Genomic DNA, 20046 nt, shown 5'->3' on the forward strand with positions numbered 1-20046 from the left:
GGCGGAGGAGGGATCGGCGATGGGCTCGCGAGGCGTCAGATCGCGAAGGTGGGGGGGGGATCGTGTCGGCGAGCGGCGCACTGCGTATACCCAACCGGTGGACGGATGCCACGTGGCCCCAACGAACGCTTTTTTGGCGGTACCGCTGCGTATTTTCTCCCCCCGGCGTCAACTCCTGGAGATCCGCTGTTCCGTTCGGAACACTGTACACGCGGGGTTACTCATCGCGGTGATGGGACCCGAGGAACGTTTCCGCGTCGGCTTGCGTCGTGGGGGGCCGCTGTGGCCTTTTGGGATGGTTTCCTGTTTGTAGGCGTACATGGGACTGGCCGTAGACGTGTATAATATTCTTTATTTCTTTTTAAGAAAAGAAAAGGAAAAAAAAAGAAATTATTGGATCCAATCTTACGTAGCGTCATTGGTTGTCACGCTGGAGAAATTAAGTGTCCACTCCAACTTTACTTAGATTTTTTAAATCAAAACTAAAACGCGTGCGTTCCGGGAAGTTATTTTTCTTGAGAAATGTCAGTGCCGTGATTCACCATAATAACAGAAAATAATAAATAATAACTACAAGATGGTCATTACCGTTGGATAAAGTCATAGCAATCTAATCAAATTATGCTTTAATATGCAACAACAAGAAGAGACGTTACTGATATTTCCGTTGTTTCATCCTTTTTTTCTCGTCTTGGTCAGTTAATTAATTAGTTAAGAGAAGTTATCATAATAGCAATATGTAGTTGAGAATCAAGTATGGCGGGCCCCTTGGAATTATTCCTGATCATGATGCAGCCCAAGAAGGAACAGCTTGGATGCAACCCAAAGTTGTCGGCCCAAAGTTGAATGGTCCGGTCCCACTTCAAGTCCTAGGTGCCTTTGGATGTCATAAATGAAGCAACTAGGGAGAAGGTACGTAATCTACGTGTTTAGCCATTTGAAAGTGATGACTTTGGCCCAGCATATACCTTTGGATTCCACCGATTTTCAGGTCATTTGCGGGGCTGGAAGGAAACCTTATGATTCGAATTTGTTTTCCAGGATTGTAGTTGCTACGCTGACTACCTCATCTCTGAGAGGGTTGGAGAATCTTTCATTTCATGGTAAGGTAGATCAGTGCTTTGGACTCTAAAGCATGCTTGCTTTGCATGTATTGTCCTTTTCTTGCTGCAACTTAGGATCTTATCTGCTTTCCTAAAGGTTACCAATGTACAGTGAGGCAAAGCTAGTATTCTTTGTATTTCCATAGTGTCCCCCAAAACAAAGGTGAAATCTATATTCTGTAAGGTTGTAACATGCCATCTCCTCTGTAATAATAATTTTTATGATCAATAGTTCTACGATATGGAACTACATATATCATTGGGTAATTTGAACTCCTTACATCATGTGGATTATTGCTTGGCTCGTCTACCAATAGGGTTGAAATCAAATCGGATACTAGCATATCCATATTCATATTTGTTTTATTCGATGAATATAGATATGAATACAGATGTTAGTCGGATGCAAAAATTCATATCCATATTTATTTTAAACGGATACGGATACAAATTGGATATCAAATATATATATATATATATATATATATATATATATATATATATATATATATATATATATATATATATATATATATATATCAAATAATTAAACTTTATGGCCATATAATTAAATATATTACTAGGTCAATGATAAATCAGATTAATAGCACGTTAATATGATCATTTATTTTTTAAAAAAGTTCATAAATATTATATAAAATTAAACAAGGTTACAAATAGCATCGGATATTTGGATACGAATTGGATAGTTGTCTACCTATATCCATATCTATTTTTTTTTTACGAATATAGTATTAGTTGGATGCTCAAATTTTACTAATATACAAATAAATTCGAATACGAAAACAGATCCGAACGAATATTATTTGATCCATTTTTACCCCTATCTACCAATGGTTCTAATATGGTGCATGATTCAAAGATCACAAGATCATCCCAAATAGAAAACAAGTTAGAGGAAAGTAGCATGCCATATCCGAGGTTATTTTAGTTGTATTAAATCTTCGAATTAAAAAAAAAAAACAATTGGATTTACTAGCTATGGTGTGACCACTGAAGCAGAATAACCACCATTCTCCAGAGAAAGATTGTGCAGTAGAATTTTCTTTCATGTTATCTGACTGCAATTTTGACAGTTGTCCTGTTTGTAACTATGCATTACTCAAACATTGTGTTGACCCAAGGTTTGATTTTGATAATCACAAAACTATGAATAATATTTACTAATGATTGTGTCTTGGCAAGAAAGATAGAACATGAGCTTTTGCAGAGAATGAGAGGCATTCACAGATTAAGGGTCGACCCCAAGCAGCTAATGTCAAGGAAAGAAGAGCAAAGTTCGGCGGATGAGTCGACCCCAGGTTCTCAAGAGTCAACCCCAGCAAAAGATGAGTCGACCCCAGACAACCCGCAAAGAAGATTCAGAAGTATGGTTTCTGTCCGACTGAGACCGAGCCGACTCAAGGATTTTACGAGCCAACTCGAGAAGATCACGAGTCGACCCCAGAAGTATCTCAAACAAAAGACAGAAAGGCAGCCGAAAACAACCAAGCCTTAGAGTCGACTTCACGCAGATTCGAATCGACCTCTAGATAGTTCGAGTCGACCCCAACATTGCGGCTAAGTGGTACAGAGAAAATCCAGAGAGCAGCTAAAGTCGACCGCTTAAGTGGTACAGAGAAAATCCAAAGAGCAGCTAAAGTCGCAGGCAAGCAAGAGACAACTCGAAACTTACCAAGTAGACTCGTGAGGAACACGAGTCGACCCCTGAAATCAGGAGTCGATCCCAAACGACGGGATAAAGCTGCAACGGCTAGTTTTTTATGGCAACGGCTAGTTTGTTTTCAGCTCTAACGGCTATATTTCATCTCCAACGGCTCTAAAATAGTTTTCAAAAGTCTCCAAGCTATAAATACAAGGAACCAAGTGAATTAAAAAGAGAGTTCTATTACCCAAATGTAAAAATCATAAAAGAGCCCCAAAAAGCAGAGTATAGGAGTGAGCAACCAAGTGAAAGCCTTAAAAGTCTTATTGCAAGCATTCAATATCAAGTCCACAGCTCTGGAAGTTGGTGAAGCGTCCACGATTGCAATCAATTGACCAACATCGTCTATTGCTCTCCACATTCAGTTATTCTTTTATTTGTAGAGTAATAGCTTTTGTGTTTAATTCTTTCAATTCTTGCACTTGTAAAAATTCTTTCAAATCTAAATTGGAAGTTGTTAAATTAGAGGGATTCAACAAGAAAAAAGATTTTGGTTGGTGAGCCTTGAAAAAACCAACTGGGTTGTTTATGAACCCAGAAAAACAAACGTTGTAAAGATTTTGGTTAGTGAGCCTTTGAAAAAACCAACTGGGTTGATTGTGAATCCGGAAAACAACCAGGATAAATTTTGGTTGGTGAGCCCGTAAAACCAACTGGGTCGTTTATGAACCCGGAAAAACAAACGGAGTGGTTTTAGTCGATGAGCCAGGAAAAACCGACCAGGTTCGTTGTGATCTTGTAAAAACAACAAGTTAAGTTGTGAACTTGTAAAACAACCGGGCTATAGTCTTAGGATTATAGTGAAATTCCTAAGAGAGCTTGGGGAGTGGATGTAGGAGCAATTGGCATCGAACCACTATACTTTTATTGTGTTTGTGATGCTTCTTTGTTTAATTTTCTCACTTACTTACTTAGGTAAATGCTTAATTGAATTGCTTGCTTAATTCTTATCCGCGCATGCTTTAGATGCAAGTATATTCAAATTGTTTAATCAAGTCTCTTTTAGTAAAACTGCATTAAGATTCATTGTATTGAATTGCATGCTTTGGCAAACTTAGACTAATCGTTTATTGAGTCCCTGTTTAATAGTTTTAATCTTGATCAGATTAGATTCAAACTGTTGCTAAGTTTAAATTTCACTGTGCATCCATACAACTTAGCTTAATTAACTGAAAAGTTTAGAAGTAGTTGAAAAGTTTTAAAAAGATCCAATTCACCCCTCCTCTTGGGCTATATCTATTGGGCAACACATTGCACTGCATGCAAGAACTGAACCTCTTACATACTTCTTTCTTTCCATGGTTGATTTCTTTGAGTTAATAAAGGAAATTCTTTTCTCGATGCATGCTTTTTATGCCATTCATGCAGATCGAACAATGTTAACATCCACCAAGGAACCTCTGCGGTAGCATAAGAGGCAGAGCAGCCACATTCTGCAAATATAGTTGATTTTCCATGTTCTGATATTTGTTTGATGCTAAGAATTATTCCCACGTCCTTGAATTATGGTTCTGAAAGAGTAAGATGAGGAAATAGAAAGAATCTGGCATTTGCATTGCTTTGTTTGGGAACAACTCTGGAAAATGCATCTGCTGGTGCCAAGGATGATGATGATGAGTGAAAATGCTGTTTATTTTTAGTCCTCGCCTCAAGCTGTATGTCTTGTGGCACACCACAGCCCAGTAGTTATTTTAACCCGACATTTCGTTTAGGCAGATTCGTGTTTGCTGTTAAAACAGTTTTTGTTTCTAGATTCAATCCCCAGTGGAATATTTCATTTTTAACCTAATGCTTAAATTTGATTCCTACAGATTTTCGTAATTTTTATGCTTCTTTTAATGCTTCTGTTTCCACTGTACTTTGACCAGTTGATATCTGATGTGATTAAGTCCCTTCTAAGCCTCTAATACTTACAAACAATACCTTTGATAGACTATATTGACGTATGAATCTTTATTATATATTTCAGCCTTGAAGTCTTATGTCCAGTGGATCTTCTGAAAGTATTAGAGATGAACCCTGTAACATGCTTCAGAGTAAGATTATTTCCCCTATTATATCCCTAGTAATATATATCAATATATATGCAAGAAGAAAAGATATCCTCCGTTGTGCCATGCATTTGTTAGTATCTTGGAGTACAAACCTTGCTCATTAGCTTAGATAATTGAACTAGATCTCTAACTGAGAGTAAAAATGAATAGTTGTGATCCTATAATCAAATTATTTTATTTTTGAAGTAAATTACAAAAATTCCCTTTAGGTATAGTAAATTCTACACATACCCAATTAAATTAATATCATTAGTAAAAGTAGTTGCCTCATGTGAAAAATCAAGATGCCCTAGAGTGAAAAAAAGTATACTAAAATTTTCTTCTATCCTTAAAGTTATTTTAATTATTTTTTTAATGCAATACTTAAATCTCATTTAAGATTAATGATTTGACTAATATTCTGTTAAATTATGGATTAAAATGTTGGAAATAAATGTCACAAGGGTAAGTTTAGATTTTTTTCATCCTATTAGATCTAAGTATAATTTATCCTTAATATTAGAGATTTTTTGTAATTTACTCTTTATTTTTTTTTTCTCAATGAGAGCCTCACTTAACATTGAACTCGATTTACAACCTTGAATATTCATATTTACACCCATTGCGACTTCTGTAACCATGTGAAATAGCTTAGAACATCATAATCACCCTACCCACATGAAGCGACTCTTTAAAATGGTTGAGCGGGAGTTACAGGCAAAATATATATCCTATGTAATCTCCTTCAAAGAAATAGTACCCCTTGCCATTCTTACCATTGCAAGGACAGGATCAGTTCTGAGGAAATCACATAGACCATAAAAGAACAGCATTCCTTTAGATAATTGGAGGGCTTTTCAGCAGACTCCCTTGAAGGAGCTACCAACTTAATTAATTGTAGCTCAAATCCTTTGCGCTTCAAGTGGGAGAAAATTTCTGCACTTTGGCATAGACATGAATATTGCCATGGAACCAGAAAGCCTAACCAATTGACATTGAGACGTAGACAAAATCACAGACTGTAGCTCCAAACACACACCTCATAAGCAATACTGAATTTATGAAATGAAAAAATTCATCAGTAACTACTAAAAAGGTGTACTAAAGATCGATGTATCTGAAGTGAAGACAATAAAAACCTGCTTTTCAAAAGCAGGCATTGCTCCAAATCACAGCAACCAAGTAAACAGAGCATTTAAAAAATTTATACTATTATACAGGAAGGATGAAACATTAAAATACAAACATACTTCTGCCTTTGTCTTTTATTAACAAAATAGGTTTTGAGAAAGGCACGAATTGAAGATGAAGGATTTCCCTCCACACTGTTGCACTGAAAACAAAAATAATAGTTTTACAGTCTGATGGAAAACATAAATCTAATAAAAAGGCCGAAAGTAAGGGTTTAAAATGGATAACCGGTTGGTTCCCAAGACTTTGTCTCCGCCCTCACAAAGGTGAAAATTTTTCTTCAGATTGGATAGATTAGCATGTAAATAATGTCTAATGTACCTCAGATACAAAACTTCAAATGCTTTCTTTAAGTACTAGATGTGATACATAAATGGAAAACATACCAATCCTCCATGTACAGCCCATATGGTTTTATGCAAAAAGAGGGCTTCTAGATTATATGATATGAGCAGCAAACAAATGGTATTCCAAGTAAATTTATTATTATCAGTCTTGCTAATATATTTGTGGAGTGTGCCTCATGCTCTTCCAGCATGTAGAATAGCAGGAAAAGAAAGGGAATGTGTAATAGCAGGAGAAAAAGGGAACAAACATTAAGTCGATGCTTGAAGGAGGTACAATATGTCAACAAGCGGTATGCAAAAACGAGGTTGTATAAGATCACAACTTAGCATGCCAACATTTGCAACATTAATGCGCAGCCATTTCAGGATGTAATGGAAACTTTATATATGATGACCAAACTCATGCAGAACCAGAGAAAGGATATAAATCAAAAACTGGATGGAAAGGCTAAAACATATGAGACAAAAGATATGTCCAACCTTTTGCATGCATTAGTTTTCATCTGCAGCAATTCTACCAAACATGTAAAGAGATTAGATAACAATGCTTTTCTCAACTCATGCCTTGACTATGATGTTCTCATGATTATGCTTCAAGCTGTTACACTAACAATGTGGTCTAACAAATCTACGGTAAGAAACGCAAATCAACAACTTTTAGAATACTTACTTGAAGTTTCTGGTATCTTAGCAATAGGACGCATTCTTAAAGACATGCATCATTTCTCTGAAGATGGAAACCTACTAATCATGTAACAAGCAAGACCAATTTGCAGAAAAAATGTTTTCAAAGATTGTCCAGTATATCCAATGACCACGAAGAAAGCATGAATTCAGCAATAATATCAAAGTTGAGAGCAGAATTAATTTCAGAATCCAACTTAGGTACCAAAATTTCAATAAAAGAAAACTAAGAAGGCAAAAAACACAAAATCTTGAAGACTGGAAGGATCAGCTTGAAGGATTTATCAGTGAAGAAAACATGATAGTGATTAGATGGTCATTGGGATTGTAATATGAAATATTGGGAGAAAGTCTAGGCTAGCATTCAAACTTAGAATGCAGCCCATGCCTTTTCTTTCAACCCAACATCATGCATATGCATGAAAAACTTGTTGTTGAAGAGCTTGCAAAAGCCACAATGCTACAACTTGAGCAAGGACAAGGGCCATCTTCCTTTCTCGCAACTTAATCTAATCACCACCAATAAGTTTTCTTACTCGAACCTTTTACTTAACCATCATATCCTTTTAGAGGGAGAGATAACAAATAGATAAGATATAAACTTCCACTGTTTCAAATACAAAATAAGAAAATAGTACAATGATAGAGCGCAAAAAGACTCACCATAAGAGGAAAAATACATCATGAGAAACCAACTAATACTGTGAAATAAAAAACTCATGTTAGTTGGTAAAAGAGCAGATAAGTTCTGGTTATAGAATGTTATATTATGTGTCCTCATGCATGGTCTACCAACAAGCTAGAATGCTAGAGATAGAATGCCTTGTGTTACATACTTACATACAGTCAGATAAATTTGAATTAAGTTTATTCCATAAATAACTAAAAAAATAACTTGAATAAAAAATACCAAAATTGAGATTCTTTTGCTAAAAGGTATGATATTTTAAGACAATGATATTACTTTAGAAATATGCAGTTATTCTCTTAAAAAAAACTATGAGTTGTAATCTTTCAGCAGAAAGAATATTTACGAGGGGAAAAAGCTACGTCTCGTTGCAAGAAAGCATTCTTAGAAACCCCATTCAGATGATCAATTTAATTAGGTTGTTTCATCGACAGAGCAATAGATATGGAAACAATCAAAAACATAGGCAGATTATTAGTGAAACATGACAAAGTAACTACTGAGGCAAACCAGCAATAGCAGAATTCTTGGCGGTCTCCAATGTATTTGTCAATTTTCCTTGTGCCTTGCCTTCATATATGACAGTTAAATACTTCCCACTTTTGAATCTTTCAATCACTCAATTCCTCCTTCTGTTTCATCAAGCATTTCCTATTTAATGATTGCATCAGCTTTAATACGCTAGATACTATAAAAAGTACAAAAAGTATAAATTCAGCAAGTGCAAGAACTCCAGAAACCCAACCCCTCGGTTTTTATCTTGAAATTGCCCCAGCAATTGAGTTAAAATATAGAGGATGAGCTAGAGCTAGAAACTCTCATAATGGTTGCCGTGATCGCTCCCAGAGGTTGCCCTTCAACACAGCAAGACAGTATGCTCCGATGAAATTAAATCCGGAAAATCTTGCAAGCCAATCTCTTGAAACATGATTATAAATCTAACCAAGAAATCTTCGTCCATCTATGTTAATATCAGATCGACAGACACCACGAGTGGGCAAAAAGGCTACAGAAATCCAAATTCCCAAGTAAAAGCATGTACGCAATCGATAAATTAATCAAGATGGGAAAAAGAAATAATCGGATACTCAGATCTAGGACGAGATCAAAACGGTTACAAGCGAAGGAGAGAGAGAGAGAGAGAGAGAGAGAGAGAGAGGCAGGAGAAATATACCCTAACACTCACCGTAGCAGGGAGAGAGGAAAAAGAGGAGAGAGAGAGAGAGAGATGATTGCGTTTTAGGGTGTCAGAAAGTATTTTGTAATTCTTCAAAAATATTTTTGAATGATAAAGGATATTTAATAAATTTTTTTTAAAAGCTATTCTATTTTTTTCAGAAAGATAAAAATAGCTTCACAATAAAATATAACAATTACATACTTTGTCTGTTTATAAATCTAAAAATCTGCTAAAGCCCTAACAAAGAACTTAGTCGTAGATCAGACTCCCTTCTATGGAAAAAAAGATATTCTTATTTTCTATTATTGTATTATACTATAAATATATTATTATATTATATTTTATCATAATACATTAATATGCTATGTTAAATAATTTAATATTATGTTATATTATGAAAAATTAATCTAAGCTAATAATTATAATATTTTGTACCTTTATTATTCTATTATACTATAAATATAATATTATATTACATTATATCGTAATTTATTGATATATTATGTTAAATAATTTAATATTATATTAAATTATTATGCTATAGGATAATGTTATATTACTATACTATAATAATATTATATTACATTACAATAATATTATACTATATCATATATTTATGTATTGATATATGTTATATTTTATTATGCAATGTTTTCTATGATAATTTTGTCACACAAAAGTACTTTCTCAGTTTGTTTACCAAACATATATTAAAGTGCCACAGCATTTTAAAAAGTAGTTACCAAACAGTAAACAGCTTTTACAAAAACTCTACTTCAGAAAGCTATACTTTCAACAGTTTTACTTTCAAAAGCTCTACCGCCAGCACCCCTCCCCTAAATAGGACCGAGGTCTTGGAGGTCGGGAGGAGCGAGCTCGATGCGGATCTCAAGATGGATTGATTGACCCTTTATCTCGAATTGGCCGTAGGCCTGCGGATGACAGCGATAGGGCTCTCGTTCGCGGTGCAGGATGCTTGGATTTTGAGCGTTGGGATTTAGGGTATTAGGATTTGGGTTTGGTAGGATCCGAGCCGTCAAAGAGGGAATAAAGGGTGAGAGAGTATTGTACATTTTAGTATACGTGCTTCGTGGGCAAACAAAGTTGTTGATTGGGTTGCCTTTTTTGCTGCCCACCATTCAGAGGAGATCCTCTAAATTGGGCATATTTATGTTTCTCCACCCACTATGCAGTCTACTTTCTAGTGATTCGATTGGCTGTGCTCATATAAAATTAATGTGAACAACCGATGTACCCCTCCCCCCCCCCCCCCCCCCCCCCAAAAAAAAAAAATCGAGCCAAAACTATCTGGATGAGCATGTTGGGTCAAACAGTCCAGAATTAGAATTGTGCGGCCTATTCCAACAACAAAAGACAAACAAAAAAAATAATTAAAAAAAAGAGTTGTGTGGAAACCCGAACCGAATCTATTTAACTGGGACTGAACAGGTTTCCGGTCCGAGTTTTTTCAACGTTTTTTTTCTTTTGCTAGACCGGATGATTCATACAACACGTGTACGGATATACCTATCCCAAGGCAGCTCCCCATCCACCACCCATAGGATGCCACTAGCATGGTTAGCCACATACGTGGCCACCCAATCCGCAGCCCTGTTGGCTTCTCTAAATATATGCTTTGCCTGAACAACCGCTCCGTCCCTCATCATCATCCAGATATCGCGAATCAAGGGATGATCAGCGGCAGAAGTTGGAAAAATTGCAAAAGCCGGAAGAGCCGGCCGAGTTGCCCAATTTCTTGGGAAGACGTGGTCGCTGCTCGAAGGGTGTTTGATGAAATGCCCAAGAGGAGCGTCCTGTCACGGACTGCCATGATTTCTGGGTATTCTCAGAATGAGTATCCAGAGGAAGCAATAGAGGAATTTTCTTGGATACGTCAGTTGGATTTTAAGGCGAATGAGTTCGCTAATGGCAGCGCTCTGCGGGTTTGCACTGGTCTGGGTGCATTTGAAGAGCAGATTTGCGGAGCATTTGTTTGCGCGGAGTGCTCTCGTGGATTTGCATTTGAAGCGTGCTTCGGATGAGCATGCGATGCTCGGTGCGTGCTCGAGAGGATGGAGAAGAGAGATGTGGTTGCTTGGAATTCGGTGATTGGAGGGTGTGCGGTGCAGGGGCTTGGAGAGGACGCATTTGGATATTTTTGCTTGATGCTTAGAGATGGTATTGCTTAAAACTTATGATTTGAAAGCTTATTAGATGCTTGTTTGAATTGTGAACGCTTGGCTTCTGCGCTTGATTCTGTTCCATGATATCCCACCATGCACTGTTATGAGCTACCACACAACATTACTTTATCTTTGTTAATATCATGCTGCAGGTAATCATTTTCTAAGTTCTTATACATTAATTTTCGCCTGTATTAATCAACACCTATGTTAATCAATAAAGTACACATCTTGTTTACTCTGAAGGTAACATGTATCGTTCTAATTTATAAGTTTACAGATTCATAAGACATTGACAAACATGATATTTTCATCAAATGATAGGCAAAAATACCTGCCCAATTATGATCACTGTTACTTTCTGTTGGTTCGGCATAATCAACTTCGGTATTGGATACTGTTTATACCTCATTCTTAGTTGATAACAAATGATGCTGCATATTAGAGTCTACTGACCAACTTCTTCATTTTATTAAAAAAAATGTGTCGATACTCGTTCCTTTTCTTGTTAGGAAGTCTCCAGAGATTTTAGTTTAACCGTTGTTATATATGGGTTCCTTTATTGTTGAACTTCAGCTTCCATGAACCTTTTGGCTATCTTAATTTACGATTTTAACAGGTCATCTACCTGATCATTTCACTTTTGGAAGTCTGTTAAGGGCATGTGGTTTAGTTAGAGCTCTTATGCATGTGAATCAGATTCATGCTTTGACCGTCGAACTGGGTTATGAGAATCAACCTAATGTTACTGGATCACTGATTGATGCATATGCAAAATTTAGGAGCATGCAGAGTGCTAGATGGGTATATGACTCGATGTTCGAGCGAGACTTGATTTCCTGTACTGCATTAGTCACTGGGTATTCACTGAAAAGAAGCTGTAGTGGGAAGGCATTGGAGCTTTTTGGTGAGATAAATAGGATGGACATGAGAAGTAATGATGCAATTTATGTTCCATGACTTTGTAATTTTGGTTTGTAAGATGATGGTTTATGGTTGTAGTTTGGAACTCTGGATGTGGTCGTACTTTGAAGTTTGGATGGTTTATGTCGTGTTTGGAGTCTATTTGATGTGTTTTGGACATAGTGGATTATGTCCTTTGGAGTTTGGATGTGTTGTAATTTGGATTGTACAATGATTCCTTATGGTTGTACTTAGGATAGTCTAGCTTTTATTGATCATTTTATGGATCATCTCGGCTTACAAGTTGAAGGTGTAGACCTCTCAATATATAATTAAAGCATGACATCATGAACTTGGTTATGATTGTTTGCTTTTTCTTATTCAATTACTAACTTTCTTATATTACAAACATTATCTATCTAGATTTGTGACAAGGTCTGGAAGAGCAACTAAAACAGACGAGCAGTAGACTTTTCATCCAGCTCTTCCAATTGTCGCCTCTTTTGCCATCATATACCGTCACCATCACTGAAACTAGGATTATATGTTGATACGAAAAGAAAGTAAGTTAAGGTAGTTGTAAAAAATCTGAGGCAATTATATAAGAAACAAGAATTTAGTGTATTCTGCCCTGGAATAGAATATTGTTTACATCTCGGTTTAAACTTGACAAGTAAAATTCTTCCAACACTTTACGGTCTAAAACTGTTCGCCAGGTTCAACAAATTGGTTTAGAAGGAACTGAGGACTGTCATTATGTCATAATTCTTAAGACTATACAACAATAAGATGGGTTCTGTCTCTGTTCTTTTATTTTGTCCATCACAAATTCAGCTCATGGATGGCTGGATCTTATTGAAAGTAATGCAACCCCCACCACTCATATATATTTTGTCCTTTGCTGGATTTAACTCAGTTTAGATGACTGGACCAAGGTTCAGTCCATTTGCAATTAATTCAGTAGCGCCATTTGGCCATCAAGGTTCAGTCCATTTGCAATTAATTCAGTAGCTCCATTTGGCCATCAAGGTTCAGTCCATTTGCAATTAATTCAGTGCTAAGTCCTCTTAGTGCCAGTGTGCCAAATGTTTGGTTTATTTGAAAGACCCATTGCTTCAATAACTTCTACGCCAAATGTTTGGTACCGGACCATTGATTGAATCACTGCAAAAAAAATATTCATTGAATTGGTAGACAGGCTATGATGCTGGACAAAGCTAGATGCAACCTGAAAATGACCTGACATTACCATTATTTTCGACCTAAGTTTGTTCTGGTCCCAAATTTTGACTTATTTGTTTGATTGGAATTGGTTAGGTTACGATAAATAGAATTGATATATTCTCGATACAGTCAGTTTCGGATTCATGTTGAACGACTAGCTTTCTTCTTGAGACCTATCACATTAATGTGGCAATTTTCTACCCACCAAGATTTATGAGCTGATCTAGGTTCTCATCACCTAAACAAGGTCCTTTACCTTCATGAGTAGGCTTGAGTAAGTCTATCCTACATAAAACTATACCAATATCAAACCTGGTGTAATTGAAATGCATACAATGCATTGGATGTTATCGATGGGATATGAATCTATGTTGCATATATATATATATATATATATATTGGTAATGCCAAATAGAACTTTTTCTCAATAAAAAAACTTCACAAAGGTACATGTTTACATGGACTAATTGAATTGGTTTGTATGAATACAGAAGTGATGTTGCTATGCGTACATAAGTAATATCAAGAAAGTGCTTTATGTGTATAAAGTGAAAAAATATCCTAAAAATGCTGTGCTACTATGTCATACTACAGAGAGAATATTTAATTAACAGCGATTTTATCTCATTAGGAGGAAAGAAAAGCAACAGTAAAAACCGCCTGTCCTACAAATGTAAATATATTTTATTCTATTGTTGGAAGCAAGAATTTTGACGATTGTTAATTTCATAGATTCTTGGCCTCAATGGATATATGTAAAAAATTATGACATATTTCGTTCAGCCGGTGATAACTAATTTTTAATGACCAAAGGTGTCCCAAAAGCTTGCATGTGGAATGAGATGTCACAATGGATGACCTATCAAAATATCAAATGCATGTTTACTCCATGCACGCACAATCATGATCTCATAAGGTATTACATATTTGTTGTAACGTCGTCGTTGAAAAGAGAATAAGACATCTACAGGAGAGAAAAAAAAAAAGAAAGAAGAGAGGAGATGAGCTCATATGAACATCATTTTTTTTCTTAAGATCAACTTGACGGTAATATTGATGTCACTTGGCAACTTTGCAGGTGATTGTATCATGTATAAAATAGATATCGGGTATTTTCACATTAAGAAGAGTCAATCTCCATTTGTTGGAGAAAAAATAAGCTGCGCAAAGATCAGTAAACTCATTAACAATGTACCAAAGCCAAATAGAAATTTTTTTTATTTGTGTTTGCCTGGTACAGTATATATATATATATATATATATATATATATATATATATATTGGTATAACGACATCATATACACAACGATGTGGGTACAGCCATAGTACAAAATATATTAAAAAACTAATAAACAAAACAGAAACAGAAACAAGCATCAAGAATGTTCCTAGCATAGAGGATAAAAAACGATTATATAGAACACAATAAAAAGCATTAAAAAAATAATCATTTGAGCTATTAACCACAAAATCTTACTATTTCCATGTGTCATTTATATGTTCTCGACCCTTCCAAATTTGGGCACCCAAACAAATTTGATACCTTCTAGAAAACAAATAAAAAAGAAAAAAAAGAGACTCATGAGTTTGCGTAAAAGATCCTTTGCGCAAGCGCAAAAGCCAAGCTTTGTTCCCTAGCCAAAATATTCCATGCGGAGCTCGAGTTATACCTTTCGCATGATCAATATCCTTGTACAGCATTGATCGTTGGATTGCATTCTGCACGTATCTCAAAGCATTTTCAAACTCGGCTCGACCGGCTATCATTCTGGGCCCACATTGTCGGCATATTAGGTGAGGCTCGCCTAGCCGAAAGGGACCCAGCGATGGTAACACGTCAGTTTCAAAACATCCGTCGACGCGTGTCCCGAAGACACCGACCCTTGGCGCGGCTCCGTGGGCGGGGAATCCCCCGTCGGCCTCCACTTTGTTGACGTGGCCTCAAAGTCCATTCTCCCGACCGCCCTTTCCGACGAAGGGGGCCTCCAAGAGAGCGATAGATCTGATAGAGATCGAGATATTAGCGGTGGTCGGTCGGTCTCTCTCATACCACGAGGGTGGCCCCCTGTCTCTCGTCTCCTCTCTTTTTTTTCCGCGCCTTTGGATTCGTTTTGGTGTCGGGATTCGGGATTTGGTTCGGCTGGGAGTGGGATGGAGGAGAGGTACGAGCCGTTGAAGGAGCTGGGGGCGGGGAACTTCGGGGTGGCGAGGCTGGTGAGGGACAAGAAGACCAAGGAGCTCGTCGCCGTGAAGTACATCGAGAGGGGGAAGAAGGTATGCGAAAAAGATTGCTTCTTTATGGTTCTGTTTATTTATTTATTTTTTTTGATGGGTTCTTGTTTCTAGGTTTGGGAATGCGAGTTCTTGGATGTAATTGTGGTGTTTCTGTTTCCGGGTTTTGTTCTAATTGTCTTTGGGATTCATTTTTTAAAAGATTTCTGATGGGTTTTGATTTTGACGTGAATGGTATGATCTCAATTCCCTCTGAGGAAAGGAAAGACTGTGTTTTTTCTTCTATTTTGTCTCTCTTGTTTTTTGTGATGCTATTGTCAGAATTGTGGACGAATGTTTTTGGCTAGAATTTGATATTATGAGGAGGTTACATTCCTATAACTGGGTCTTATGGATTAAATATTGTTATAAGAGATCTGAATTTGCTCGGAAATGTCTTTATCGTTCCAAAGGAATGGCCTTTTTTAGTTCAGGAGACTTGGATTATGTTTTTGCTTCACTCTGATAGTCCTGAGTCGGGTTGCTCATGGATAGGAATTGAGGATTTGGACTTACATTAAATTGGTTACTCATTCTATTCCTTTGAGATTACTTAAGGGCTTTTTATGATTAATATCATAAGGTCGGTCTTGATGTGAGATATTGCCATCTAAATCTCACTTTCTTATTTTTGGTTCAGATTGATGAGAATGTGCAGCGGGAAATCATCAATCACATGTCTTTGAGGCATCCTAACATCGTTCGTTTCAAGGAGGTGAAGACCAGACTTGCCTATCATGTCCTAGCTACATTTGAATATCCACTAAAGCCTTCTGCAATTCTGAGTGAATATATGCATTATGCTCATAACATAAAATTCCTTGGTTAAAAATTAAATGAAGAGAACAATAATTTCATGCATTAATATCACAAAAGGATTTTTGCAGTATATACAACTTCTTAAAGAATGGAATAGGACTAGCAGAGTAAAGCTGCTCCCAAACTCTTGTCAGAAAAATATTCGGAGATCATCTTTCACAGTTAAGATCGCACCAAAAAATTGTGATTTCTTGGTATCTGACAGGACCGGCAAATGTCTCTGGTTTCATATTTAATAACATAAGCTTCTGATGTCCCCTGTATCCTCACAATGTCTGGTATGCTTATGTTCTCCTTTTTCTATATGCAAGTGCCAGCCACCTACCAAAAGTTGTATCTTGTGGTTGGAACTGGGAATTATTCGTATGGTTCAAAATGAAGAGAAATCCTTAATCACCTTATGTAGAGTGGTTTCACTTTGGTTTCTCTACCAAGTGAATTTCCTGCATACCAATGAATTTTAAGCAAAGCTATTTAACATTCTGCCATGCTTTTGTCATTGCACCTATGAAGAGAGGGTGCTGGCTTATCTTTACTAGTTACCTCTTTTTTTCCTACATTTTTAAAAATTCTGTTTAGTTTTCATGAGAAGTGAATAAGGTGGTTTGTCGCAATGACAGCATAGGCCCACATGGTTGGTTCCGAGCTATCACTTTTCCTAGTTTTGCTGATTTGCTGTGCTATAGAGTCATTTTTGCTTCTGAGAGGGCCCCTGTGCTATATTTTTTTTCCTAATTTTTAACCATTATGAGGTTGGTAATCACTTAAAATTTATGTCCTTCTGATACAATTAAGAACAGGACCCTGAGGTTTTCTGATATAACTAAGTACAGAAGGTGGATAGATTTGGGGTTTTCTTGAACCTCCAGTACAGTGTACAGTAGTCTCTTTAGCTTATCCACAGGCATCGCTTTGCTTATGAAGCAGCCTTGGCCTCTTTATGATCGTTGTATTCATACAGATTTGAGCCATGTAGGTTTTGGACTCCCAAAGGATACAAATGTGCCAAAAAGAAATATATATATTGTGCCGTATGAAAGCACAAAGAACCTAGTGTACTCTTCTCACACTCATGTTTCTCTCATGATACTTGAGTTACATGTAATTTGGGAGAAGGGTGGTATTATATAAATGACTTTTGCATTCATGATGATGGATGATTATTTGCAGGTGTTGCTAACACCAACACACCTAGCTATTGTCATGGAATATGCTGCTGGGGGAGAGCTCTTTGTGAGGATCTGCAATGCTGGTCGCTTTAGTGAGGATGAGGTTGTTTAATTCCTTGTAGATTTATCTCACTGCATTACCATCCCTAATCAATGCTTCTCTGATTATATTACCTTATTAAGTTACCTGTTGTTTACATATTTTTTCACTTTGTTTGGTGTGAATTGCATTTTCAACAGGCAAGATTCTTCTTTCAGCAGCTGATATCGGGAGTTAGTTACTGCCATTCCATGGTATATTATACATATGTTTGATCTGAATTATCTTGGAGACAACGAAATTATCTCAACATTATTGTTGCTATTATTATAGGAAATCTGTCACCGTGATCTTAAACTTGAGAATACACTCCTGGATGGGAGTCCAACACCACGCCTTAAAATTTGCGACTTCGGTTACTCAAAGGTATTATTGTAGTATCTTGCTGTAGTTTGTTGTAGATATAATATACTTAGTAATATTATGGGGATGCTTGTTCTCTTTGGAATGCAGTCTGCTTTACTGCATTCGCAACCCAAATCAACAGTAGGTACTCCAGCATACATAGCACCAGAGGTCCTATCACGAAAGGAGTATGATGGCAAGGTAACTCTTTCCCTTTTTACTTGTTAGATGTGGATATAATGTCGTGAATTGTTCTCAGAACCTCAACTGGTGGTTACAAGACAAATTTATGCAATTAGAACAGGGACGCTTTCTTTCTAACGTGCCTAACAAACATCTGGTCATGGGACCAGAGGTCCTAAGCTTCAAGTGCAGTAGTGTATTTTTTTGTAATAAATTCCATAATTTTGTATGTTCATTTAGTTTAAAAAAAAGGGATTTTAGTGTATTTAGATACCCTATAAGTAAGCTGCTTGAGGGGTTCACCCTGTTATCTAACACAAATAATTCATACCTCTCCATTACTTGTTCAGGTCCTACTTGGATTTCTTAATGTTATGATAGCTTGTCACTTGTTAATTCTAATGAGCAGGAAGTGTTCCATTGATATAGGGAATGCTTAAGCACACAAGGATGACTAAATTAGCTTTATCTTGAAGTTGTCATGGTTGCTCTATTTTTGTTAATTTTGCTTATATTATAATTTGTAAGATTTCAATCAAAATATACCATCTTAGTGTCTTGTATTATCGTCATGGCTGCATGTGTTTTGCACTAGGGACCACGTTGGTATGTAATGGCATCATTTCCTGCACATATGCTATTGGTCCTAGAAGTTCTTACTTGGTTCAAGCTCTAGAAGCTATCCTCAGATCTCTTTTTGTTACCGTGAAGCTGCTCCCACTTCCACTCTAATCCCATATGCCATGTTGAACTATGAAAGATCAAACTGCCAACTTACTTCAGCTTCTTTAGTTACGCACCTTTAATGCCTCTGTTTCTGGCATTAAAGTTCAAGCATTAGGAAGTTTTTTTTTTCTTTTTTTTTCAATATGTTGCTTACTATTATTAGCAGCCAGGTGTTCTGAAATCCCTGAAATTCAGATTGCAGATGTTTGGTCCTGTGGTGTCACATTGTACGTGATGTTGGTTGGTTCATACCCCTTTGAGGATCCCGAGGATCCAAGAAACTTCAGGAAGACAATTAATGTAAGTTTTTTTTTTTTTTTTAGGAAGAGCCTTTTGTTTTCTCTCTCAACTGAGTAAAAATCATATAGAAATAATATCATATGCCCAACAGCGAATATTAAGTGTTCAATACTCCATTCCGGAATATGTGCGAGTGTCCCAGGGGTGCAGGCAGCTTCTCTCTCGAATTTTTGTTGCCGATCCATCAAAGGTATACTTTTTCTTGCTCAACTTCTCTCTATATTTTGCAGTGAAAATAGTGCTAACTCTCTCCGCATTGCCTTAAAGAGGATCACAGTCCCAGAGATAAAAAAACACCCCTGGTTTCTGAAGAACTTACCTAAAGAGATAATAGAGGTTGAGAGAACAAATTACATAGTCAGAGAGCAAGATCGGCCCAGTCAGACTGTTGAAGAAATAATGCGCATCATAGAAGAAGCAAAGAAACCGGCTGAAGGTTCTAAGGCAATTGATCAGTCTGCGTTGGGATTGGTGGATGCTGATGATACTGAAGCTGAGGCAGATGCTGAAGAGGTTGATAGCAGTGGCGACTTCCTGGCACCCATTTGACTTAATACATTGGGGATTCAGAATTAGGATGATGTTGCACTCAAACCGTGTGTCCCAGCAGATATAGGCTAGTAAAACTTTGCTTCTATTGTGTGATAATTTTTTACATGTTTGTGTTAAATGTACAGTGTTGGAGGGCTGTGAATATTTAAAGCCCTTGGAATGACTTGTGATGAGGTGGGTTAAAGAGTGCTATGGGATCTTAGCAACTGGATGCCTCTATCAGGAGCAAGCATTCTCCAAGTTATTGAGAATTCTGCCATAATTAATGAATCTTCTATTTGCCATGTGATTCTTCAATTTCTTGTCTAAATATATAGTT

The 20046-nt window shown here is 36.8% G+C and overlaps 1 protein-coding gene and 2 long non-coding RNA genes across 4 annotated transcripts; 2 read left to right on the forward strand and 1 right to left on the reverse strand.

Annotated features, from left to right (window-relative positions):
- Positions 1-5388: 5388 nt before the first annotated feature.
- Positions 5389-8997, reverse strand: LOC108511426. Of its 2 annotated transcripts, none has more exons than XR_005508692.1 (2): positions 6113-8997; positions 5389-5843 (listed from the first exon to the last, which is right to left on the reverse strand). It is a non-coding gene; the product is annotated as an uncharacterized LOC108511426 (long non-coding RNA). The 2 variants fall into 2 exon arrangements; XR_005508691.1 differs by having other exon boundaries at positions 5389-5914.
- A 1504-nt stretch (positions 8998-10501) lies between these two features.
- Positions 10502-12483, forward strand: LOC113462971. The gene is made up of 2 exons (XR_003386388.2): positions 10502-11130; positions 11835-12483. It is a non-coding gene; the product is annotated as an uncharacterized LOC113462971 (long non-coding RNA).
- Positions 12484-15149: 2666 nt separating this feature from the next.
- Positions 15150-20024, forward strand: LOC103710774 (serine/threonine-protein kinase SAPK3-like). Its single transcript, XM_008796657.3, has 9 exons — positions 15150-15536; positions 16174-16248; positions 17523-17624; positions 17762-17815; positions 17895-17987; positions 18075-18167; positions 19071-19175; positions 19267-19365; positions 19443-20024. Exons 1-9 carry the CDS (start codon positions 15414-15416, stop codon positions 19722-19724), a joined length of 1026 nt encoding a protein of 341 aa, XP_008794879.1. The 5' UTR covers positions 15150-15413; the 3' UTR covers positions 19725-20024.
- The last annotated feature ends 22 nt before the right edge of the window (positions 20025-20046 follow it).

This window comes from Phoenix dactylifera, chromosome 2 (assembly GCF_009389715.1).
Source record: "Phoenix dactylifera cultivar Barhee BC4 chromosome 2, palm_55x_up_171113_PBpolish2nd_filt_p, whole genome shotgun sequence".
Lineage (NCBI taxonomy): Eukaryota > Viridiplantae > Streptophyta > Magnoliopsida > Arecales > Arecaceae > Phoenix > Phoenix dactylifera.